The following is a 26,261-nucleotide window of genomic DNA, read 5'->3' as shown; positions in this document are numbered from 1 at the left end:
GTGCAGGGCAGGGAGCACTTTGACCTGGTCAGCATCCCCAGTTCCTCCAGCTTGGTGACAATTCAGAGCTGAGCTGTTGGATTAGAGGGCTGGAGCCAGCCTGGCACAGCTGGGGTGCTCACCTGGACAGGAGAAGGCTCCAGGGACACCTCAGAGCCCCTTTTGGGGCCTGAAGGGGCTCCAGGAGAGCTGCAGAGGGACTGGGGACAAGGCCTGCAGGGACAGGACACAGGGAATGGCTCCCACTGCCACAGGGCAGGGCTGGGTGGGAGATTGGGAATCAGGAATTGTGGAATCCATCCCTGGAATGGATTTCCCAGACCAGCTGTGGCTGCCCCTGGATCCCTGGCAGTGCCAAGGCCAGGCTGGACAGGGCTTGGAGCAGCCTGGGACAGTGGGAGGTGTCCCTGCCATGGCACTGGATGGAGTAGAAGCCCTTTAAAAAGTCCCAACTCAAAACACTCTCTGATGTGATTCAGTGATAGAATTTCCCTCTCCCATTCCATCCTTGCTGAGCTGGTGCTGGTTAAAAACTTCCTGTTGAGTCACTGCTGGTGGATGGGAGGATTTGGGGTTGGTTTGCACCCTGAAGGCCAGGCAGCACTGGGATGTACATCCTGCTTTGTCATGTGTGCACATCCTGCCCACTTCTGTCCCAGAGTGGTTGGGTTGGAAGGCACCACAAAGATTACCCAGTTCCAGTGGGCAGGGTGCCCCTCACCAGCCTGAGAAGCAGCCTGAAGGTTGCTGCAGCTCCCACAGGGACTGTTGAGCTGTCAGCTGCTTCTTCAGTTTCATTTTTAATTGGGAAATACTCCAGAGCTATTCCAGCTTCTCCAGGCTGGGGGGATCCCGCTGGATCAGCCCCAATCTCTGCTGAGACTCAGGAAACCTCCTGAGTGTGAGCTTCCAGGGCTGTGGGGCTGGCACAGCAGTGGGAATGCTGTGTGCCCACACCCTGCATGGGTGCCCACATCCAGCCAGAGCCTCCTGCCAGACTGGTTGGGCTGGAAGCTGCACAGAGCACTGCACTGAGCCCAGAGCTGACCAGGAGGTTGCTGATCCCCAGGAGAGCCTGTCCCTGTGTGTGTAGTGAGAGTCCTATGTATTGGATACGTGGGTCCTAGGTATTCCAAATGAGCCACAGCTGTGAAGTCCTTAGTTGGGCAGCAGCTGTGGCTTGCAAAGATAACTGGGATAAAAGGGGTTGGGTTGAGAGCCCAGGAGGAGCCCCTGTGAAGCCATGAGGAACTGTGCTACAGACAAGAGCTACATGGTAGAAAACCAGCTAGAGCTGGGGGTTGGTGTCTTTCTCTGGGTGACAACAGATAGAACAAGAGGACACAGTCTCAAGTTGCGTCAAGCCAGATGTAAGTTAGAAGTAAGAAGGAAATACTTCACAGAAAGAGTGGTCAGATACTGGAATCATTTACCCAGTGAGGTGGTAGAGGCATCATCCCTCGAAGAATTCAAAAAAAGACTGGATGTGGCACTTGCTGCCATGATCTAGTTGAACAGTTAGAACACCAGCTGGACTAGATGATCTTATAGCTCTCTTCCAGTCTTGAAATTCTGTGATTCTGTGACTTTAAGAATATCATAACAAGAGTATGGGACTCGAGAAATATGAAATACAATACAATACCTGTGGGAATGGGGTCTAAGCCTGTCGTTGTGCTCCTCCCCAGCTGATCCATGGCACTGTGGTGGACACAGCCATCGTGTTCCCCCACCGCCTGGGGCTGCCCTACAAGCGGGCGCTGCGCACGCTGATGGCCGACTACCTCAAACGCATCATCCAGGACAATGGTGAGCCCTGAGGGACCTCCTGGCTGTGCTCTCCTCAGCCCTGCCTTCCTCTGCTCTCCCCAGCCCTCCTGGCACTGTGTTTTCTGCTCTGCATGTGTGTGGTGTAAGGAACCTTATTGGAAAAAGGCTCCCAATATTACCAGTTAGATTGTGCCTGGGCCAGTCTGACCCTTGCTGCTGGGCCAAAGGCAGCAGCTGTGGTGTATCACCCCAGAGATACCTTGGCTTGCTGGAGATTGCAGCTGGGCACTGAACAAGTCCAGGCTTGTTAGGAACCCCGTTTACCTCAGGAGGAAAGCTTCAGGCGATGGGGAAGAGAAAAAGGAGAGGATTCTGCTGGAGGGTTTAATGTCCAGAGGTTCATTCCATGGTTACAGAGGTCTGAATGTGAGCAACTGCTCCAACAGAACAGAACCACATGGTCTGATCACCCTTTTAAGCTCAGGGACAGGGGGAGGGGAGGTACAGGTGAGCACCAACCAGGTGAGAGGGGCAGGGTCTCAGGGGAAGATGACACCCAGACAGGCCAATGACCCCCAGGCCTGAGGGGCATCCTTTGAACTTGACCAACCACACCACGCCTTGCTGGAATGTTCAGCCTGATTGACAGGACTCACTCAGCAAGGGGGCAAGGGGGAAGGGAGAGAGGTACAGGCACACCTGGGGAAGTGACCTGGAAGTCCAAAATGGGACATTACAGCACACCACAACAGAACCTCAGCCACAGTTCATTTGTCTGAGCCCTGTTCCGAGGGCAGAGCTCTCCCTGTGCTGAGTGGGACCAAGGAAGGCATGTGGGAAGGATGAGGGTGGTTCTACTGAGGTCAGGTCCTGCCCTCCCTTCTCTCTCTGCTCAGCTGGGATGGACCCTCCTGTTGGAAGTGGGGCCTGTTCCCTCCTGTCATTCTAAATACTGCTGGGGAAGCTGCCAGCTGTTCCATAGCTGATGGTGTCAGGCTCAAACCCAGCAAAAAGTGTGGGTTTAGTGGAGAAAAATACATGTTTAGTGTTGGGAGTGTTCAGCCTGGAGAAGAGAAGGCTTTGGGGACTCCTTAAAGTCCTGAAAGGGCTTCAGGAGAGCTGCAGAGGGACTGGGGACAGGGGATGGAGGGACAGGACACAGGGAATGGCTTCCCACTTAAAGAAGTGGAATTTAGATGGGAAAAAATCCCATTTAGATGGGCTATTGGGCAGGAATTGTTCCCTGGCAGAGCTGGGCCTGCTCACCTGGACAAGAGAAGGCTCCAGGGACACCTCAGAGCCCCTTTTGGGGCCTGAAGGGGCTCCAGGAGAGCTGCAGAGGGACTGGGGACAGGGATGGAGGGACAGGACACAGGGAATGGCTCCCACTGCCACAGGGCAGGGCTGGGTGGGAGATTGGGAATCAGGAATTGTGGAATCCATCCCTGGAATGGATTTCCCAGAGCAGCTGGGGCTGCCCCTGGATCCCTGGCAGTGCCCAAGGCCAGGCTGGGCAGGGCTGGGAGCACCTGGGACAGTGGGAGGTGTCCCTGCCATGGCAGGGGTGGCACTGGGTGGCCTTGAACAAACCATAAACCACAAACCATTCTGTGATTGTGTGGAATCCTGTCAATCCCAGCTGTGCTCAGGGGGCTCCCAGGTGTGGCTGTGGCTGCAGGGCCAGGGAGGAGCTGCCTCTGCCTGGGGAGCTCCCTGGGCTGGGCTGAGCAGGCAGAGGGGTCAGTGGCACTGTGTTTGTGTCCCCAGTGGAAGGACACGACTCCAGTGAGGATGCCAGAGCCTGCATGGAGCTGATGGTGTGGAAGATCAGAGAGGATGCCAAGGTGAAGCGATGACCTCGTGTGGCGTCTCTGCCGTTCTCCTGCACCTCTGGAAGAAGAAGCAGTGCAATAAATGCCCACAGCCACTCTGTCCCCCGTGCCAGCAGCATGTTCCTGCTCCCCACCACCCCAGCAGGACTCCTGCACTCACACCTGCAGCCCCCCTGCCCAGCTGGTGGCTCTCAGATCCTCAGGCTCCACCTGAGGGATTCTCTGTGGTCCAAGCTCTGCCTTTTGGGCCTGGCAAGGTGGTTTGGAGTAGCACAAGCAGAACTTGTTGGTTCCTAGGAGAAGCTTGTTAGAGGTAGGTTGGAGATGTGCAGAAGGATCTTTCTGGTTCAGTTAAAGGTAGATTGTTTACTTTTTTGTTTTTTTTTTTCTCTCCCAAATGTAACTTAAATTGCCTCTGTACTCCAAAGCAGTGTTTGGAGAGGGGGGAGATGGAAGAAGTTGGGCAGGAAGCTGTGAGGGGATTGTGGAGCTGGTGTGGGAAGCAAGAGCTGAGGATCAAGCATTTGGGAAGGGATCCTGGTGCAGTCCCACTGTGGAGCTGCAGGAGAGGGAGGCTCTGAAGGACAGCAATGAGGTGGGATCTGGGAATTGGCACCTGGTTCTGCAGGCAGTGCAAAGGGGGAACCACCAGTGTCTCCCCTTGCCCAGACCTCAGGGAGCCACGAGGCAGGACAGGGACAAACAGCTCCAGAGCCAGGGAGAGGCTGCACCCCATCACTGCAGGGTGGGACAGGGATCCTTCCCTCACCCTCAGCTGCCAGCAGGGCCCCGGTGAGCTCGTGCTCAGGGAACAAGGTTTTTGGGGGTTGCACCTAAGGGTGGCCTCAGCAGAGTGCAGGACTCCCCACCAGGCTGGCTCTGCTGCAGGGACTTGGCCCAGGCAAAAGCAATAGGGGAAAATTTCACCCATTTCTTCAAAATCCCTTCATTTCACCTCATTCACATGTTGGGATTCTGCAGAGAGTGAGGGACCCAGCTGTGTGTGTGGCACCTGGACTGGAGCTCTGCTGGGTGTCACTGTCACTGGGGTGACTGGGTGGCACTGGTGGCTCCCTGTGGGGACAGCAGAGCTGAGGGGAGCAATCCCCATGGAGCCCATGGTCTCTCAGCTGGGCTCAGGGAGCACCTTCACCCCAGAGCAGGGACCCTGAGCCCCCCTGGCAGCGCTGGAGTTGTGTCCCTGTGTCCCTTGGTGGCTGCTGTGTCCCTGGCTGTGTCACTCTGGGGACAGAGGAGCTGCTGGGCTCTGGTTCCTGTCAGAGCCAGGTCCTGCTCTCTGCTTTGTGCCCCTGCTGGGCTCGGGGTCTGGGGACAGCTCTGTGTCCCCTGCAGGTCCTGCTGAGCTGGCCCAGCTGTGGGCTGGGGTCAGGACAGGGATGTCCCTGCTCCAGGGCTGTGGTCAGGACAGGGCTGTCCCTGCTGCAGGGCTGGGGTCCAGGACAGGGATGTCCCTGCTGCAGGGCTGGGGTCAGGACAGGGCTGTCCCTGCTCCAGGGCTGGGGTCAGGACAGGGATGTCCCTGCTCCAGGGCTGGGGTCAGGACAGGGATGTCCCTGCTCCAGCCCCACCCTGGCCCTGGTGGACTCTCCCATCCCACTGCTGCCCTCAGAGGCAGGGAGCTGATTCCTCTGCCAGGCTCTGCAGGAGATCCAGGAGCAGTGGGGCTCTACACACCCCTGGTGCTGCTGAGCCCATCCTTGTTCTCTCTGGCAGCCAATTCCTCAGCCCAGGTTTTGGGGATGCAGCTCCCCCAGTGCTCCACATCCAGCTCTGCTCCTTCCCTGCCTTGGGAGCCCTTGGGCTGTCCCTGTGTCCCAGTGCCTCAGGGACAGAGCTGCCCCAGCCCAGGCTGTGGGACAGACAGTTCAGGGCCTCACAGCTGGGGAGGGAAGGTTTGTTCTGTTTCTGCCTCTTTGCCACGTTTATCCCCCGTTTATCTTCACCCCTGGCTGCAGGGATGGAATGTCCCTGGAGCAGAGCTGCCTCTTGCCTGTTCCTCACAGGCAGCTCCTGCTCCTTCCCAGCCTCCCACAGCAGCTCCTGCCCTGGCACAGCCATGGGCACCCCGTGCTGTGCCCTGCTCTGCAGCTTTGGCTCCATCCTCCATCCTTTCCCCATGGTCAGCCTACACTGAGGCTGTTGGGGTGGGGGTGAGGGGGTGTCTGTGTCAAGGGATGTCCCTGGGAGGGTGGAACCACATCCATGGGTGTGCTCAGAGCCTGTCCTGGCCCAGGGCTGCCATCACCTCCCCAGGCACCAGAGGTTTGGTTGGGTTGTACAGAACGATTGTAACCTGTAACTTTTTGTAATTGTTTTTAATAAAAGCGTGTTGACTAGATGCACATCCCCGAGTCTGGGACTGCTCTGCCTGCTGGTGGGTTGGGGAGGGGGGGAGCTGGAGACATCCTGGGGCTGGGAGGGGCTGGACAGGCTTCCCAGGAGATCCTTCCCAAGCTGCAGAAGACCTGGAGAAGACCTTGGACGTTCAGCATGTCCAAGGTGCTGCCCCTGGGTCTGGGCAATCCCAGCCCTGAGCACAGCCTGGGGATGAGCTCAGGGAGAGCAGCTCTGAGGGAAGGACTTGGGCTGTTGGTGGGTGAGGGGCTCAGGCTGCCCCAGAAACCCCCCCTGTGCTGGGCTGAGCCCCAGCGTGGGCAGCAGGGCAGGGGGGGATTCTGCCCCTCTGCCCCTGGGCTCAGCTCAGACCCCACCTGCAGAGCTGCCCCAGCCCTGGGCAACAGCAGCAGGAGGACGTGGGGCTGCTGCAGCCAGGCCAGAGGAGCCACGGAGATGCTGCCAGGGCTGGAGCCCCTCTGCTCTGAGCCAGCCTGGCACAGCTGGGCCTGCTCACCTGGACAGGAGAAGGCTCCAGGGACACCTCAGAGCCCCTTTTGGGGCCTGAAGGGGCTCCAGGAGAGCTGCAGAGGGACTGGGGACAAGGCCTGCAGGGACAGGACACAGGGAATGGCTCCCACTGCCACAGGGCAGGGCTGGGTGGGAGATTGGGAATCAGGAATTGTGGAATCCATCCCTGGAATGGATTTCCCAGAGCAGCTGTGGCTGCCCCTGGATCCCTGGCAGTGCCCAAGGCCAGGCTGGGCAGGGCTGGGAGCAGCCTGGGACAGTGGGAGGTGTCCCTGCCATGGCAGGGGTGGCACTGGATGGGATTTAAGGTCCCTTTCAGCACAAACCATTCTATGATTCTGTGACAGCAGCAGCGCCAAGACCCCATTCTGCTGCTTGGGGCTGGAGCTGGGCCTGTGGGGTCCCCGCTCAGGTGTGTCCCCCCCCCGCTCTGGCACAGGGTGACACAGGTGCCTCATGGGCTGAGGGATGAGAGGGGTCCCAGCCCCGAGGGTTCCCATCCTGTCCCCCCTCTGCGCTTTTGGAACCCGGCTGCTGCCCAATCCAAACCATTCTGTGATTCCTCAACACCTTCAGTTTGCAGCCACTGTTCACAGAATCCCAGAATCACTGGGCTGGAAGAGACCTCCAAGATCATCGATTCCAACCCAGCCCCAACCCCTCAGCTGAACCCTGGCACCCAGTGCCACATCCAGGCTTTGTTAAACACACCCAGGGATGGGGACTGCGCCACCTCCCCGGGCAGCCATTGCAGAACTTTATCACCTTTCTGTAAAAAACTTTTTCCTGATATCCAACCTGTATTTCCCTTGGCACAGCTCGAGGCTGTGTGCTCTGGTTCTGTCAGTCACTCCCGTGTGTGCCCCTGGCCGGTTTTGCAGCCCAGCCCAGCCTCCCCCAGGCCAACCCCGCTCCCGCTGCTCCCTGCCCCTCCAGGACATCCCAAGAAAAAGGGATGAAATCGGTGCTTCTCCTTTGGGACAGAACCTGATCCCAACCCCCAGGACTGAACCAGGAGGAGGGGTCGCGGCCGGACCCTCGCTCTGTGCCAACCCCACACCCCGAGGGGTTCCCGGGCACATCCCGGCTCCTCCTGCTTATCCCGGGGCCGGGACGGAGCCTCGGCATCCCCAGCCCTGCCAGGCTCCCCCCAGAGCCCCGGCATGTTCTGGGGCCTCTGAGCGCCGCTGAGGGAGCCCCAAAGGCAGCCAGGCTGATCCCAGAGGTACCAAAGGCACCCAGGCTGATCCCGGGGGTACCAAAGGCAGCCAGGCTGATCCCCTGCAGCAGAGGAGGTGCTGGAACAATGGCAGAGGATAAAGGAGCCAACTCTTATCAGGGGTTAATCCAAAATTTATTTCAGGAGCTCCAAGGAGCCCCCACAAACCTCAGGGGGCTCCTGCTGAGAGGTGCCAGGGTTACATTGAAAGGGAGGTGGAAACCCAAAGTAGAAAACATTTACTGACCAATGAGTGACCCTGAGGGATGGAGGCTGGGGATGGACATTTAGGACAGGATATGGGGTGACACCTGGGGGTGACCCCTGGCCTCTGGCTGATCACTCGATGTCCTGGATGGAAAGTTGTGGATGGAGGGGATGGGATGGTGAGGGACTGACAGAGAGCCAGGGTGGGGATTTGGGGATGATCTCAGCAAAGGAAAGGGATCACACAGGTAGAGGGAGGGGACACAATCAGAGGAAAATAAGGGGATACAAAGACAAAACCATTATAAAACATAAAAACTCACTACAGCATCGGCATCCCCGGCCCTGCCAGGCTCCCCCCAGAGCCCGCATCAATCTCCCAAATGGGGCAGGAATGGAAGTGCCAAGGCAAGGAGCTGATTCAGCACGGAGGAAGAGGTGAAGGTAAAAAGTTCAAATAAAGAAATAATGGCCCATTAGATGACCTCACAGGCAATGTGTTTTATTTAACGCGGCTGATGGCTCGGCGATGGCAGCGGCCGCTCCGAGGCTGTAAAAGTCACACCTGGAGCCTTCTCAGCCACCTCCGAGGGCTTTTGTGGCACTGCCTGCTCTGACAGTGACCTCCCCATCCCCGGGGGTCCCTCTGCTCCCCCCTTGCAGCTCACCTGGTGGCCCAGGTGACATCAGGGAACGCCTGCAGTGACAAAAGCTTTTGCTTTGTTTATTTTTAAATTTTTTTTTGCTCTTTTGGAGCCTGCAGGGTGACAGGGACCCTTCGAGCCTCCTCCAGGGCGAGGGTGGAGGCAGGTGGGATTTTTAGGGTTATGAGAGCCCCGGTACCAAGGGAGCAGCGCTCAGCCAGCCCCACGCTCGTGGAGGGACAGGAGGACACAAAGCCGGGTTGGACGGGGCTCGGAGGTTTAACCCTTCCCTGTGCTGACACACGGGGACACACGGGGACAGCCACAGCAGTGCTGTGCTGGACGCACAGAGACAAACCCCGCGGTGCCAAGAGAGGGGACACACGGGGACAAACCCCGCAGTGCCAGGGGAAGGGGACGCACGGACACAGCAGGACAAACCTCGTGGTGCCCGGAGAGGGGACACACGGACACAGCAGGACAAACCCCGCGGTGCTGGGGAGAGGACACACAGTGACAAACCCCGTGTTGCCCAGGGAAGGGACACACGGACACAGCAGGACAAACCCCGCAGCGCCCCAGGGACTCCCTCTGGCCCGGCCTCCCGGCGCTCATTAATTACCCTGCAAGGGCGGGGGGGGTGTCCGCTAATTGCAGAGGGCGATTGATTGGGAAAATGTCACCGTCACCGGCCTCTGTTGCCAGGGTGACCTCGGCCGTCCCCGGGTGCCCAAAGCCACCATTAGGAGCGGGGTGTGAATGTCCCTGTCCCTGCTCCAGAGGGATCCGGAAAGGGCGAGCGGGAGCGAAACCCTCGGGAAGGAAGGAAGGAAGGAAGGAAGGAAGGAAGGAAGGAAGGAAGGAAGGAAGGAAGGAAGGAAGGAAGGAAGGAAGGAAGGAAGGAAGGAAGGAAGGAAGGAAGGAAGGAAGGAAGGAAGGAAGGAAGGAAGGAAGGAAGGAAGGAAGGAAGGAAGGAAGGAAGGAAGGAAGGAAGGAAGGAAGGAAGGAAGGAAGGAAGGAAGGAAGGAAGGAAGGAAGGAAGGAAGGAAGGAAGGAAGGAAGGAAGGAAGGAAGGAAGGAAGGAAGGAAGGAAGGAAGGAAGGAAGGAAGGAAGGAAGGAAGGAAGGAAGGAAGGAAGGAAGACATTGGGACATGTATAGGGACATGGGGACACATGCGGGGACATCATGTGTAAGGACACAGGGACACATGGGGAAATTGGAACATGTAATTGGAGATATGGGGACACATGTGGGGACATTGGGATGTGTATGGGGTCATGGGGACATGTATGGGGACATGGGGACACATGGAGATATCAGGAGATCTGTGATGACAAGAGGACACGTGGGGACATTGGGACATATATGGGGACATGGGGACACACGTGGAGATATCAGGAGATGTATGGGGACATGGAGATACATGTGGGGACATCATGTATAGGGACATGGGGACACATGTGGGGACATTGGGATATGTATGGGGACATTGGGACATAGGGACATGGGGATAGGTATGGAAACAGGGGGATGTGAGGGCCACTATGGGGACACATATGGGGACATGTTTGAGTTGTTTCTGTAGATGTGGGTTTTTTTTTTATTTCTGTGTAGAACTTTTTGTCTCTCTTTTTCTTTGCAATAATAGGAGTGGTCAAGGGGGGTGTTGCAGTGGGAGGTTGGTGGTTTTGATGGGTGTAAAATGGTGTTTGTGCTGCTGTGCATGGCTGGCATTGGGGGTTGTTATTTTGTTGTGTGATAACTTTGTCAGGTGCTGTTATTTTGTTTTAAGGGACAATATTTAGTAGGGACAATATTTAGTAATGATGTAAGACATTTGTGTAACAGTTTTTGGTTTGGAGTTGGGACTTCTAAGCTTTTAATTGAATTTTCAGTTAAAAGTTTAGGAGGGCTGTTGTTTTGTTTGGGACTGTTATATTTTCGGTGTTGTAAATTCTGTGTACAAGGTTGTACATGCGGAAGAGGGGACATGTGTTGGGACACGGCGACACGTGTGGGGACACAAATGGGGACACAGGGACTGAGTTGTGCAGTAAACGCTTCATGGGCTGCGGGGCTGGCGCTGTGTGATCGCCTCCGGCTCCCCGCGTTAATTGCAGGCAGTAATTAACGCAATGCCGGCGATGCGGGACCACTGCGGGTGTGCGGGGCGGACACGGCCTCATTAATTAGCTGCCGTCACTAACGAGGTGTCCCTGTCCCCAGCTGGGCTCTGCTGGCACTGCCCTTTGTGCCTTCGGCCTCCTCTTCCTCGCTGTCCCCTCCTCCTGCCTTGCTTGGTGCCTGTGAAAAATGCATGTATTGTATAATTGGCTTTTCGCAAATATTCAAATGAATATTATATGTGTTGTGTTAGAAAGTGATCCTGTATTAATTCTCTTAAGTACTGTGTTAAATATAGTTTTAGTTATATAGTTATAGTAATATAGTATAGTATAGTAATATATAGTAATAGTAATATAGTATAGTATAGTAACTATAGTAATATAGTTATAAAAATTGTTAAAATAGAAATGATGCTATGTAGGATACTTTTTTAAAGAAAGGACTCGCAGCGAGATAGCAGCCACAGGACACCTGAATCTTTCAGAGAAAGAGAATTTATTGCCCCATTATCAGAAGAAAAGAACTTGTTCCCACTCGAAGGTGCTATCAGGATTCGGAGGAAGAAGTTGCTGATGACCAGACTGAATCCTGTGTGTGAATGGAATTTATGCATCATGTATGAGGTGTATGAATATGCAACAGGTTATTGTTTTTAAGGGTTAATCCTCTGTTAACTGTGTCCTTTTTCAGGCTCGTGCTGCCCAGGAAAAGGTACCCAGACATCCATAACTCTTTGTATTTATTATCTCATATTGTCCTAATTCAAATTGTCCAAATCATTATCACTCTAATTGTATTCCTATTTTTACAACCATTTTATTACTATTAAACTTTTAAATTTTTTAAAAAAACAAGTGATTGGCGTTTTTCACAGTGCCCAAGCACAGCCCAGTCCCTCCGAGCTGCTGCCACACCCGGGGGGCTCGGGGGGCACCGGCGACACCAGCGACACCAGTGGGGACACCAGTGGCACCAGTGACACCAGTGGGGACACCACTGACAACAGTGACACCAGTGACACCAGTGGGGACACCAGCCAGTCCCGGGGCTGCCCAAACCTGCCCGGCATCAGCCTGGCACCGCCTGCCCTGCCGTGGCACGGTGGCAGGGACACCCGGGCGGTGTCACCGTGTCGCGGAGCCAGCGGAGCCGCGGCTCGGCTCGGTTTGAGCGGGACAATGAACGGGGGCAGGAGGGGCAGGAGGGAGGCGGGCAGGGCCCAGGGAGGTGTGGCATGGGCTGTGCCACGGTCCCGCGTGGGGCAGGGCCGGTGGCAGCTCGGGGGACAGGGAGGTGGCGGCAGTCCCGTCCCCAGGAGCGGCAGGAGCGCGGCGCTGCCCGGGGCTGTGCCCGGCACCGGGGCAGGTACGGGGACCCCGCGGGTGGCACGGTGACACCGGGGGGACGCACACACAGCCTGTGTGAGGTGCCAGGGAGCCCCTCCGGGCATGGAGCAGCGTTTGGGGACCGCCTTTGCACCCCGGAGCGCATCCAAGCTGGAAATGGGGCGAGAGGAGGGAAACTCACGGCTCGGGCACGTCCTGGGCAGTAACACCGAGAGGGTTTAATGATGGCCCGGCCGAGCGCGGGGGCGTTTCCGGCGTGCCGGGCCCGGGAGGTGACAGCCACCCCCCGCTCAGTGCCGCCTGTCGCGGTGGGTGACACTGGGGGGGCTGGCCCTGGGGCTGGGTGACACTGGGGGGGTGGCCGTGGGGACATCCCCGGGGTGGCTCTGGCTGCAGTCCCAGGGGGGACATTGGGGTCAGGAAACAACAGCAGCACCCCAGAAGGGTTACAGGGCTGTGTGCCAGCCCCGGGAGGGAGCCAGGGCCAGGCTGGTGCTGTCCCCAGCGTGTCCCCAGCGTGGAAGGAGCCGGAGGGCACCGAGGGCACCGGGAGCTCTGCGCTGCCCCGAGCTCTCACACAGCCCCTGCACGGAGCTGAGCCGGGGATTTCAGAACAAAACCCGCACAGAATTCCCGTGGCAGCGCTCGGAGCAGGCAGGGACAGAAATCTGAGCGGTTTCAGCAGCCCCGGCCAAACCCCGGTGGCGCCGTGCCCGGCCCTCCCTAAACCCGGCTCTGCTCAGCCATGCGAACCTGCAGGAGCCCGGAGCGGCATTTTGGGGTGAGAAAGTTCTGTTTTGGGATGAGAAAGTTCTGTTTTGGGGCATCTGAGCCGCCGGCAGCAGCATGGGGATGCTTTAGGGACACTGGGGATGGGACAGTCCGGGTGGCTCCATCCCAGGTGGGGATTTGGGGGAACATCCCCTGGGGTAAGGACTCACTGCTGGGCTCACTGAGCTGTGGGACAGAGCTCACTGGATGTCCCCAGGTGTGGGACAGTGCTCACAGATGTGGGGCAGTGCTCACAGAGTGTCCCCAGGTGCTCACAGAATGTCCCCAGGTATGGGACAGTGCTCACAGGGTGTCCTGAGCTGTGGGACAGTGCTCACAAGATGTCCCCAGGTGTTCACAGGGTGTCCTGTGCCTTTGGCCATCCCCAGCCCTCCCTGGGATTCAGAGCAGGGTTTGTCTGTCCAGGCTGTCCCCCCGTGGGGCTGGGGCTGGCAGGGAGCCCTGGCACCAATTCCAGCCTCCCCAAAGTGCAGTTTTAATCTCTGATTACTGAGCTGATGAGTGACGTTTGTCAAGAGCTTTCTTGGAACCGAGATTTCTTGGATACCTGCTTGAAAATATTTTTCCAGTGCTTTAATTCACCTTTTTTCCCCCCTTTCCCCCTGCTCCAGGCCCTGGCAAGAGGCAGCACCCCCCACTGCCTTTGCAGGGCACTCAGCCCCGTGGAGTGCCCAGTCTGTGCCAGCTGCAGGTGCTGAACAAGCTGTGCTTTTGTTTGGCACCGTTTGGATTCTGTGGAGCTGCTGAGTGGAGCCTGGTTGGGCATCCTGGTGATCCTGACTGGGCTCAAAGATGCCAGGCAAGGTGGGGACATGGTGGATCAGCAGCTTCAGGCCTGATCCTGAGCATGAGGGGACCAAATAAACCCAGGAATTCCAGTGTGGAGCTCAGGGCAGGCTGGTCTGGAAGCAGAGCCCAGGAAAACACATGGGCATTTCTCACTGTCAGCCCCACCCTAAATATTGGTGTCCTGGAGCAAGGAGGGAGGGCAGGAGTTGTCTTATGTATCAAGAGTTCCACTATCACTATAGTGCAAGGATTCCTTAATGCCAGAGTTTTGTACCTCCTTGATGTTTCTCATAGGCAGTTCCTCTAAGCACTGACTGTTCCTGGTCCTTGCAGCAGCCATCCAACTCCAGATCCCACCAATCCACTCTTTTATAACACTGTTCTTATTTACTACAATGTTACTACCTGTTAACGTCAGGCCTGCTCCTAATCTTTAGTAATTGGCTCAGCTACAACTCTTCAGGGGATGAGATTCCATTCTATCCCACCTTCATTTACCCATCCTGTGTCCCCCTACAGGCAGGGGATGTTCTGAGCCTCAGATCAGAGCCCTGAGGGCACAGCCAGGGTTACTGGGCCTGAGCAGCCCCTGGGACCCCCAACCACCACCCTGGGCTGGGGGAGCTCAGCCAGGGCTCAGTTCTGGACCAAACCCCCAGGGTGGGTCTGGCTGAGCTTGGCCACACTCCTGGGCCTTGGGGCTGCCTTGTCCCGATGGATGGGCCCTGTGTCACCTCAGCCTGTGTCCCTTGGCAATCCTGACTCTGCCCTTCCCAGCCTGAGCCTGGGCCTCTCCATCAGGAGCTTGGCTGAGGCTCAGGGCTTGTCCCAGCTGGGACCTTGGAATGGGGTGGGAGGGACCTTAAAGCCCATCCAGTGCCACCCCTGCCATGGCAGGGACATTTTCACCATCCCAGTGTGCCCCAAGCCCTGTCCAGCCTGGCCTTGGGCACTGCCAGGGATGGGATCAGGGTTTGTGAGCAGCTGCCTCAGTTTCCCCCATTCCCTGAGGTTTGTCTTGCCTCCTGTGGGGTTTTCCCTCTGGGCCTGTATCCCTCATCCTGTTTATGGGATCCCCTATATCCCAATCTCTCTGGCAGGAGGAGAGAGGGAAGGGTCCTTGCCAGGAGCCCATGGAGGGCTTTGCTGTCCCTCCATTGTCCCTTTGTACACAGAGAGATTGTAAAATATATGAAAGCCAGCTGTAAACATTATAAATAATTCTTATCACAAAAATCAGTGAATTCACGTTAATCAGTCAATATATTAGCAGCGAGTGTTTGCAGGGGTCGAGACAATATTTTTAAAACATTTATGTAATATTAACAGCAGTCACTATTTATCAATGTTAGGTATAGAAAACAGAAATAAGAAAGGTTATAAGCTCACTACTAACAATCCCCAAAACTGAATCATTGGGGAATCAGCTGATGACCCTGCAGATAGGATATGAATAAAGTTCCCCAAATGTTCTGTTTTCAGAGACATTTTGGGCTCTTGAATCATCACTAACAGTTGTATTCTTTCAGGGTGGCTTCCCTCACTGTGAAACACTTTTCCCAGTAAAAGATTTCCATCTGTGCCATATTTGGAATATCACTGATTTGCAAAGTGTCTCCCTTTTCTGCACCTTGGGCAAAGATTCGGTGCTGTCACATTTTCCACAGGCTCTGGGCAATATTTTGCTTTATGCCCAAATTTTCCCCACTTTACCGTGGCCTTTTGGCGAGTCCTGCTGCCATTATTTCTGTGGAATTGTTGTGTTGAGGAGTTCCATGGAGATCTGTGAGGGGTTTGTTTGTCCTGCCTTTGTCCCTGTGGGGTCAGATCCAGCCCTGTCTGTCAGTCTGTCTGTCTGCAGGGAGAGCTGGGACAGGGACACGAGTGGGCACAGCAGGGAGGAAGGGGGGATTGGCTTTGCTCTGTGTCAAATCCTGTTTTACCTAAACTAAATGGTCACAGCCAGTCTGGGGGGCTCCTGTGGGATTTCTGTGTGGAAGAGATCCCATCCATCCAGGGATCCATCTGTTCTTCTTGCTCCCTCTTACCTGTGGGACAAATGGGAGTGGGAGCTTTTGGGATTGTCCCACCATCCCCAGCAGCTCCCTGAAACCCTCCCTTCCTCCTTTTTGTTTGTGAAAACAAAGAAAACAACATTTGGGGCTGCCCCTGGATCCCTGGGAGTGTCCCAGGCCAGGCTGGGCAGGGTTTAGAGCAGCCTGGGGTGATGGAAGGTGTCCCAAGGCAGGGGTGGGATGGGATGGGATGGGATGGGATGGGATGGGATGGGATGGGATGGGATGGGATGGGATGGGAAGGGATGGGATGGGATGGGCTCTAAGGTCCCTCCCAACCCAAACCTTCTGGAATTGTGTGTGCTGAGCTCAGGGTGTGATTTAGGATCCAAGGACAGGAACAGCACCAAGTCCTGGGTGGTAAAGAAGGATTTTATGGGTCTGGGCAAGCTCCTGGCTGCAGGGGCTGAGGTGCTGTTGGTGTTTGGGTCCCTCTGACCTGGAACGAGGATGGATGCCCAGCCAGTGGTGTCTTTGAGGTGTTGGGACAAAGCAATACCCACAGGAGCAAGAGGGAAGTTGATATTTTGGGATAAAAGAAAGAAAAAAGTAATCAAAGAGTGAGATAAGAAATAACGGCATGGGTGACTTCTGGTGGGGTCATTTAATAATGCAATTAATGTTTTATCCCTCACTGCCTCCCTTCATGTGAGGATCACAAAGCTCTTCACAAACATTAATTAATCTTCCCCACCACCCCTGCAGGAAGGTCACAGGGCCACCAAGCATGAGGGAAATCTTGTCATTGATGGAGCTGGGCTGGGCTGGCAGCACAGGGAGAGCTCCAGTTCCTCCCCAGGGATTTCAGTGATTTCCTGCAGCTTCCCCAGGGGGCAAAAACGCCTTGGAGCTGTCACAGGGAGCTGGGATGGGTGAAGGCTGATGGGACAATGTCCCTCCAACAGTCTGTCCTGCCCTGGAGCCTCGGGGAGCTGGGGCATCCCAATAGGATCTCATTGTCCCTGCTCAGTGTTCCGAAGGTCTCTGGGTGTCCTTGTCCCCAGGGCCTGGCATTTAGGAGCTGGAACATCCCAGTGGGATCCTGCTGTCCCTGCTCAGTGTCCCAAGGGTCTCTGGCTCTCCTTGTCCCCAGGGCCTGGCATGGGGAGCATCCCAATAGGATCCTGCTCTCCCTGCTCAATGCTCCAAAACTCTCTGGTTGTCCTTGTCCCCAGGGCCCGGCCTTTGGGAGCACCCCAATAGGATCCCACTGTCCCTGCTCAGTGCTCCAAAGGTCTCTGGCTGTCCTTGTCCCCAGGGCCTGGCATTGGTGCCAGCATGGCTGAGCAGGACCCAGCCCCAGGCTGTCCCCGTGGGAAGCAGCAGCAGCCAGGTCAGTGTGCCTTGGGTGTGGTTTGGGGATTTTGCTGCTCTCAGATGGTTCGTGAGGGAGCTGAGTGTGGGACACGGGTGGGGAATGGGGAAGGAGAAGGTCTGGGGTGAGCAGGGGCAGGGCTGGGAGCAGGGCTGGGGTGGTCCCTGCTTGGAGGGTCTGCACTGGAGTGGCACAAACAGAACTGGGAGAGGAATGAGCAGAACCCCAAAGGCTGGGGGCTCACCCTGCAGGGCCTGAGCCCTCTGTGAGCCAAACCCTGAGCCCAAGGGGTGACCCTGAGCCTCGGGGGAGGTGTGGGCAGCAAACTGCAGCTCTGGAATGTTCTGCTCTCTGTGTCCCCTGTCACTGACCCTGATCCCAGCTGTGCCTGCAGCTCCCAAGGTCCCCAGGAGCCACCCCAGCCATGGCCACCACGGGTCCCTGTGCCCTGGGCTGGCTCCCAGGGGGACTGGGGGATGGATGTCCCTTTGCTCTTCCAGCTTTCACCTGGGAGGTGAGAGCCAATGACCGCAGCTACCACAGGCAGGTCAGGAAGAAATTTGCCTTCTGCCTGAGCAAGAGGAAATACTCGGTGAGCCAGGCTGGTCCTGGGCTTCCCTTCCCTTCCCTTCCCTTCCCTTCCCTTCCCTTCCCTTCCCTTCCCTTCCCTTCCCTTCCCTTCCCTTCCCTTCCCTTCCCTTCCCTTCCCTTCCCTTCCCTTCCCTTCCCTTCCCTTCCCTTCCCTTCCCTTCCCTTCCCTTCCCTTCCCTTCCCTTCCCTTCCCTTCCCTTCCCTTCCCTTCCCAAACCTTCCCAAACCTTCCCAAACCTTCCCAAACCTTCCCAAACCTTCCCAAACCTTCCCAAACCTTCCCTTCCCTTCCCAAACCTTCCCAAACCTTCCCAAACCTTCCCTTCCCAAACCTTCCCTTCCCTTCCCTTCCCAAACCTTCCCTTCCCTTCCCAAACCTTCCCTTCCCAAACCTTCCCTTCCCAAACCTTCCCAAACCTTCCCAAACCTTCCCTTCCCAAACCTTCCCTTCCCAAACCTTCCCAAACCTTCCCAAACCTTCCCAAACCTTCCCTTCCAAGTGCAACATTAGTGGTGCTCCATGTGAGGAGAAAAAAATTATTAAAGGAATATATTATAAAAATAATAGAAAATTAAAACAATATTTAAAAATTATATAAAAATAAATAATAATAATAAATATTTACTACTGTTAAAATGAAAATAATATAAAAATAAAACAATATATTAAAAATAAAAATATATTAAATAATTATAGTAAAAAATTAATCATCAATATATACAATACTTTTAAAATAGAAATAATGTTAAAATATAATAAAATATATTAAATAAGAATTTTTAAAATATTAAGAAATATCTATAATATGATTAATATAATATAATATAATCAAAATATATGAAATAGTAATTTTAAAATTAATATATATAATACTTTAATGATATAATAATTATCTATATATTATATAATATATATAATATAATATAATATAATATAATATAATATAATATAATATAATATAATATAATATAATATAATATAATATAATATAAATAATTTTTAAATTAAGATATAAAATAATATATATTATATATATAATTAAATAAAAATAATACAAAAATGAAATAATATATTAAAATAAAAATATATGAAATAATATTTTAAAATTTATTAATAAATATATAATACAATTAAAATTAAAATACTGTTAAAATAAATTAATATATTAAAATAGAAGTTATTAATATAAAATGTATAATAATATTAAAATAAAACTAATTTAAAAATATAACTAGAATATTCATTAATAATAAATTGAATAATAAATAATACAAATTTAATGAATTAATTAATGAAGATAATAAAATTTAAAAATAATAATAGTAAAAATTAAATAAGATTTATTAATAATAAATATTTTTAAATATAACTTATTGATTATAGTAATAATGATAATAATGATAACAATGATGGGGGTGATGATAATGGTGGTGATGATGATGATGATAATTATTATTATTATTTTAGAAATCAACATTTTCCCTTATGGCTTTGATAATTTTTGAAGGCATCTTTTGTTCTGTGGGCAATCCCAAGAACACCAGAATGCTCTGGCATTTGCAGAGCAGGTCCCTGATTTCCGTGCCCCCTGTCCCCAGGGCAATGCCATCAGGACAGCCAAGTACAACCTGCTCACCTTCCTGCCCCTGAACCTCTACGAGCAGTTCCACCGCATGGCCAACGTCTACTTCGTCTTCGTCATCCTCCTCCAGGTGGGCACAGGCACCCCGTGGGTACTGGAACATGAACAATTGTTTTGTTGTGATTTCAGGGTTTACCTCAGAACCTCGGGTCCCTCCCTGATAATTCCCTCCCAGGTGTGTCAGTCCCCTCTCCTTCCCCCTCCCAGCACTGTCAGTCCTGGCATTCCAGAAGGGATTGGCAGATCCAAAGGATGCCCTCTACCCCTGGGGAGCATTGGGGCCATCCAGGTGTCCTTTGTCCCTTTGTCCCTTCCCTCCTGTCCCTGCTTGGTGGCTCCCTGCCCCTTCCCTGCCCCTCTCCTGGGGTTAAAGGAGCAGCACCCACGGGCTCAGGGAGTTCTGTTGGAGCTGCTGCTGCATTCAGAGGCCTGTGGGCCAGAATAAAGCTCTGGATCCAAACCCTCCAGCAGAACCGACTCCTTTCCTTCACCTTCACCTTAAAGCTTCTCCACAGAGGGAAACCTGAGGAGCAGTGTTGGAACCCAGGAAATTCCTCTGGCTGCCCGGGAGGACTCGAGACCCTGCCCAGGGGGCTCAGAGACCTTGGCACAGAACCCAAGACCATGATGCCTTTGATTTTGACCCATGGAAAAACAATTACCAACCTTTATATGAAGAATTACAAGTCAAGAAGGTTTAAGTAGAATAATAGTTTGAATCTCCCAATCCCTTGATGTTCTTCTGGAATTCCAGGATTGACAGACAGTGCTGGGAGGGGTCAGGGAGGGGAAAGGAAGGAGGATTGACACACCTGGGAGGGAATCTTCAGGGGAGGGACCTGAGATTCTGGAGTAAACCCTGAAATCACAACACAACGGGTGTATGCCAGGGCTCTGCCCACACAGGGCTCTCTGCAGCTCAGGGCAGGGAATCCGGGCTGAAAGGTTCCCCAGGAGCTTTTCTGTGGTGTTCAGCATCTTTCAGGAACTTTCTGAGGGGTTTAACCTGTGTTCAGTGTGATTAATTTAAATTGAAGTCTCCTTACTTAAGGAGGACGTGGAGCTGCTAGAGCCAGGCCAGAGGAGGCCACGGAGATGCTCCAGGCCTCCAGCTGGGAGCCCCTCTTCTGGTTTTATTTCTCTCCTCCAAAGTTTTGATTTCTTCTTTCAGTTTTCTTCTCTTTCTTCTCCTCCTTTCCCCTTCGTGTCTTGGTTTAACTTCTAACCCTGGAGCCCCTCTGCTCTGGAGCCAGCCTGGCACAGCTGGGCCTGCTCACCTGGACAGGAGAAGGCTCCAGGGACACCTCAGAGCCCCTTTTGGGGCCTGAAGGGGCTCCAGGAGAGCTGCAGAGGGACTGGGGACAAGGCCTGCAGGGACAGGACACAGGGAATGGCTCCCACTGCCACAGGGCAGGGCTGGGTGGGAGATTGGGAATCAGGAATTGTGGAATCCATCCCTGGAATGGATTTCCCAGAGCAGCTGGGGCTGCCCCTGGATCCCTGGCAGTGCCCAAGGCCAGGCTGGACAGGGCTTGGAGCAGCCTGGGACAGTGGGAGGTGTCCCTGCCATGGTAGGGGTGGGATGAGATGGGATTTAAGGTCCCTCCCAGCCCAAATCTTTCCTTGATTCTCTAAAATGGGTTTGGTTCCCATGGTGCTGAAGCTCAGATTGACCACACCAAACCGGAAATTCATCCCTCCAAAGTCAGAGACCCAGGAGCATTTCACACCTCAAAAAGAGGTGAAAGCCCAGTACAAGAGGTGTCTGTAGCAGAGATGTTGATTTGGGGATCCTGAGATGAATCCTGCCAGCCAGAGAGTCACTCAGTCACCTCAAGAGCCCCAGGGTGGGACAGGAGCTGTGCCAGTGCTGTAAAATCCTCATTCTCCAGACTTTCCCTGAGATCTCCACGCTGCCCTGGTACACCCTGCTGTTCCCCCTGAGCTGCCTCCTCATCATCCGGGGGCTGCGAGACCTCATCGATGACATTGTGAGTGTGGGGTGGCCCTGGGGACAGGGGCAGGGAGGGGAACAGCAGGGCTGAGGGGCTCAGGGGCTGCTGCCCTGAGGGATCCCCTACTCCACCACATCCACACATGGTTTTATTTTCCCTTGGGTAAGATGTCACACCCTGGCTGCTTCCCTTGGGGTCCAGACTCTCATTCCTGTCACCTTTAATACCTTGACCATGGGCTGGAGTGCCCAGAATCACCTGGGGGGGATTCAGCCTCTTTATCCATCAGAACAAACTTTCCCATGGCTCAGAATGCAGCTCTGGGGTGAGGAGGGAGGTGGTGGCATCAGGGGGGTGTTTTTGTGGGACACCACAGCCTGGCATTGCCCATTGCCACCCCTTGCTCTGTCTGTCTGTCCTGTGCAGGGCCGTCACCGCAGTGACAGGAGCATCAACAGCAGGCCCTGTGAGATCCTGGCTGGGAGCAGGTGAGGGGCTCTGGGGACTGTGCCTGTGTTTGCCACATCCAGAACATCTGTGCTCCCATTGAGTGAGAGGTTAGAACCCTTGAGCAGCTGAGGAGGGTTTGGTGGGACTGTCCTGGGCTCTGCAAGCTCCCATCACCTCCCAAAACGTGCCACAGGTCCTCCTGTGGTGTTGGTGATGTTCCAGGCATGGGCGGCAGGTTTAGAAATGCTCCAATTTGCTGAGATGTGCTGGGGGAGGCTTTCCTTGGCCACAGAATTCCTCCAGGCCATCACATCCAACCCATGGAACTGTGTCCCTGCCCAGCACTGCTCCAGTGAAAGATGTGTTCAGGGTGCTGAGAGCCCCTGTCACCTGTGGGGACAGGGACATGGATGTGACACATGGCTCCAGTGCCACCCTCAGAGAGCCTTCCTCCCCTCTCAGCCTTCTGGAGGTAGCACAAGAACCTGGAGACCCAAATCCTGCAGGAATTCAGGACAGGCATTGGCTGGAACACCCCCAGCCCTCAGTCCCACTGCTCTGCAGGGACACAGAGTTGTCCCCTGGGTGTCCCCACAGGTTCTGCGGGCAGGAGCGGCAATGTTCCAGGCATGGGCAGCAGGTTTGAATATGCTCCAATTTGCTGAGATGTGCTGGCAGAGGCTTCCCTTGGCCACAGAATTCCTCCAGGCCATCACATCCAACCCATGGAGATGTGTCCCTGCCCAGCACTGCTCCAGGGAAAGATGTGTTCAGGGTGCTGAAAGCCCCTGTCACCTGTGGGGACAGGGAAATGGATGTGACACATGGCTCCAGTGCCACTCTCCGTGCTCAGCCCTCTAGAGGTGCCACAAGAACCTGGAGACCCAAATCCTGCAGGAATTCAGGACAGGCATTGGCTGGAACACCCCCAGCCCTCAGTCCCACTGCTCTGCAGGGACACAGAGTTGTCCCCTGGGTGTCCCCACAGGTTCTGCTGGCGGCAGTGGCGCGACATCTGCGTCGGGGACATCGTGCGGCTGCGCAAGGACAGCGTCGTCCCGGTGAGGGGGACCAGAGCTGGCTGTGCCCTGGGGACAGCGGGGACCAGGGGCTCATCCTGCTGCTCTCTCCCCCTTTTCTGCTCCTCAAGGCTGATCTGCTCCTGCTGTGCAGCTCCGAGCCCAGCAGCCTGTGCTATGTGGAGACCGCGGACATTGATGGGTGAGGAGAGCACAGGGACAGGGACAGGGACAGGACAGGGACAGGACAGGGATAGGAACCCTTTTGGCCATGGGGGTGATGCCTTGAGGAGCTGGAACAGAAGCTGGATGGAGTTCAGAGAAATAAAGTGGATATTTATTGCAGTGCCTTCCAAGGCCACACCCTGGTAGTGGCACAGTTGTGGCTCTGCACAGATGGCTCCAAGATGGGAGCAAAAAGGGCTTGGCCACAAGATCTCACATTTTTATATGTTTTAGTCCATTTGCATATAGGAATTAACTATTGTCCAATTGTTAACAACAACTGTATTGTTAATTGTCCAATTAACAGCTTCAAATGATGAAGTTTCATCCTCCTTGCTTGCTTGCCTGCCCTCCTCTTCTCACGTTGTTTGTGCTTTGGGCCTGAAGTTTGAGGGGATTGTCCTTGAGTCTGCAGATGGAATAGGATTGTTTTGTCTTCACCAGCCTGTGAAAAGATCCTACTATAAATCCTATATATATGTATATATATATATACCCTATGTAAAGGAGATTTTTATATGCCTATATATATCCTATATATATATAGGGTGGATATAGGAGATAGGATTATATATAGGATGGATAAAGGAGGTATATATAGGATATATATATAAAAGATATATATATTTATAGGATATATATATATAGGATATAGGATATATAGGATATAAGATACATATATAGGATATATATAGGCTATAGGAGGTGTATATATATATATATATATATACACACACACACACACATATATGTGTTTCCTATATATCCTATATTTATCCTTAATATAAAGCTAAAAGCTGCACACCAAAACAGAACAGAAAAACTTCAACCCCAAGGTATCAGGGGGACAGGGCCAGAGACCCTGGTCTTGGGGAGCCCCCAGCACTGGGAGGGCTCAGTGGAAATCACAGGATGTGGGAGATCCTCCAAAACCCAAACCTGCAGACACCACAGAAACGCAGATTTAACCCACAAATTTGGAAACTGGGAGTCCAAAGTCTCTGCTGAGGGTTCTACAGAGCACCTAAGGCTGGTGTCTCCATGTCCCAGCTGCCTCCCAGCCCATCCTCCCTGTGCAGGATGATTTAAGGGCAGAGTCCCTGGGCCAGGGCTCTTCCTGCACATGTGGCACAACAGGTCCCTCTCTGGCATTTCACTGCCACCACTTGTGTAATTAGCTGATAATTAATGGCTGTCTCTGTCCCGTGAGCCTGACAGGAGGATGAACGGCTCTGTCACCCCACAGGGTTGTTTTATTTTCCTTTCCCTGGCTCCTGCTCACAGGGAGACCAACCTGAAGTTCAGACAGGCCCTTCTGGTGACCCACCAGGAGCTGCAGAGCGAGGAGAGCATGGCTGCCTTTGACGGTGAGTGCTGCCTGGGGGAGGACATGGCCAATCCCACTGGGATGGGATGGGATGGGATGGGATGGGATGGGATGGGATGGGATGGGATGGGATGGGATGGGGTGGGATGGGATGGGACGGGACGGGACGGGACGGGACGGGACGGGACGGGATGGGATGGGATGGGATGGGATGGGATGGGATGGGATGGGATGGGATGGGATGGGATGGACCCAGCCTTGGGAATTCTCTGCTCCCATCAGCCCAGCAAGAGGCACCAAAGGCCTCGTGGGAGGCACTTCCCATCACCTCTGTGATGGATGCAGCAGGGTTGGGCACCTTCCCCCTGCCCTGGATCTTGGTTTTCCCACTGGAACCAAGCTCTGGGTGCCCAAACCTGAGCCCAGCCCCTGCTGCTCCTCCTCAGGGAGCAGAACTCCCCTCTCCAAGGCCTTGGGGGTGAAGGGGGTTGTGTTTGTACCTTCTCCAGTGAGGCTCCTGCACTGCCCAACCTCCCAGCACCTCCCTGAGCGTTAATCTGAGCCCTCCAAACCCCACCCGGAGATGCCCTGACAAACCCTGGATCTCCCCAGCAGGCCCTCAGGGTTGGGTTATTCTCAGCTTTTTACAGAGATGGGGGAACTGAGAAGTGTTTGAAAAGATTTTATTCCATTTTCAGTCTCGATGAAGGGTGAGACATAAGAGATGTCAAACTCTACACCATTCCACCAGAAGCCAACCTATTTTTTGGCTATAATACTTTATAAATTTAGAAAAAAATAATAAATTTTTACAATGTTTCATTTTATAATACTTTATACAAAATCATAAATCTTTACAAATTCTATTTTATAATATTTATTTTTACATGTTTACATTTATCATTATTAATTTTATTATAACTAAATTATTAGAATTATTTTAAATAATTAAATTAATTTAATTAATTCAATAATTTAAATTATTAATTTATTTAAAAAGTATTAAATTTATTAATAATTTGTACATTGTTTGTTTTCAAATTTTTTACATTTTCATTTTTATAATTTTTCATTTTATAATACTTTATAAAAACCAATAAACTTTTATATTTTTATTATATAAAATTAATTTTTGCATTATTAATTTTATTAATAATTTAAAAATAATTAATTTTTAAAAATAAAGTATTAAATTTATTAAATTTATTAAGAATTTTTACATTAACAAATTTTTACATTATTATTTTCATTTAAAATTTATTAAATTATTATAATTATTTAAAATAATTAATTAAATTAATTAAATTAAAGTATTAAATTTATTAAAAATTTTTACATTAACAACTTTTTACATTATTAATTTTATTAAAATTTTATTAAATTACTAGTTATTTTACATAATTAAAATAAAGTATTAAAATTAATAAATTTAATAAGAATTTTTACATTAACAAATTTTTTACATTATTAATTTCATTTAAAATTTATTAAATTATTAAAATTATTTAAAATAATTAATTAAATTAATTAAATTAAAGTATTAAATTTATTAAATTTCTTAAGAATTTTACATTAACAAGTTTTTTACATTATTAATTTTATTTAAAATTTATTAAATTATTAGTTATTTTAAATAATTAAATTAAAGTATTAAAATTTATAAATTTAATAAGAATTTTTACATTAACAAGTTTTTTACATTATTAATTTTATTAAAAATTTTTAACTATTAAAATTATTTAAAATAATTAAATTAAATAAATTAAATTAAAGTATTAAATTTATTAAATTTATTAAGAATTTTTACATTAACAAATTTTTTACATTTTCATTTCTATAATTTTTCATTTCCTAAACTGTATATCTTTAACTTTATCACTTTATAACCCTTTATAGCTTTTTCAGCCAGTCAGCTTTTGCCACACAACACTTCTAATACTTTTATAGGATATATACACACACATATATACACTTTCCCAAGCGCACTAGTGTGCGCTAATAACCTATATAATAACCTATATATATTATATATATAAAAATATATATA

The 26,261-nt window shown here is 51.9% G+C and overlaps 2 protein-coding genes across 2 annotated transcripts in view; both read left to right on the top strand.

The window, feature by feature from the left end:
- REXO1 (RNA exonuclease 1 homolog) overlaps positions 1 to 5,962 on the top strand; it is a 54,066-nt gene extending 48,104 nt beyond the window's left edge. Inside the window, exons 15-16 of the mRNA XM_058040640.1 lie at positions 1,689 to 1,809; positions 3,538 to 5,962. Of these exons, the coding sequence (XP_057896623.1) occupies positions 1,689 to 1,809; positions 3,538 to 3,626 (210 nt within the window). The 3' untranslated portion in view covers positions 3,627 to 5,962. The remainder of the gene's footprint in view (positions 1 to 1,688; positions 1,810 to 3,537) is intronic.
- A 4,733-nt stretch (positions 5,963 to 10,695) lies between these two features.
- Positions 10,696 to 26,261, top strand: part of ATP8B3 (ATPase phospholipid transporting 8B3) — a 39,335-nt gene continuing 23,769 nt past the window's right edge. Inside the window, exons 1-10 of the mRNA XM_058041126.1 lie at positions 10,696 to 10,721; positions 11,562 to 12,052; positions 16,948 to 17,022; positions 17,505 to 17,596; positions 19,195 to 19,308; positions 21,131 to 21,229; positions 21,620 to 21,681; positions 22,632 to 22,704; positions 22,794 to 22,864; positions 24,172 to 24,254. Coding sequence (XP_057897109.1) covers positions 10,696 to 10,721; positions 11,562 to 12,052; positions 16,948 to 17,022; positions 17,505 to 17,596; positions 19,195 to 19,308; positions 21,131 to 21,229; positions 21,620 to 21,681; positions 22,632 to 22,704; positions 22,794 to 22,864; positions 24,172 to 24,254 — 1,186 coding nt within the window. The remainder of the gene's footprint in view (positions 10,722 to 11,561; positions 12,053 to 16,947; positions 17,023 to 17,504; positions 17,597 to 19,194; positions 19,309 to 21,130; positions 21,230 to 21,619; positions 21,682 to 22,631; positions 22,705 to 22,793; positions 22,865 to 24,171; positions 24,255 to 26,261) is intronic.

This window comes from Melospiza georgiana, chromosome 26 (assembly GCF_028018845.1).
Source record: "Melospiza georgiana isolate bMelGeo1 chromosome 26, bMelGeo1.pri, whole genome shotgun sequence".
NCBI classification, from domain to species: domain Eukaryota; kingdom Metazoa; phylum Chordata; class Aves; order Passeriformes; family Passerellidae; genus Melospiza; species Melospiza georgiana.
The sequence above is the reverse complement of the archived record's forward strand: the minus strand, read 5'-3'. Positions and strand labels throughout refer to the sequence as shown.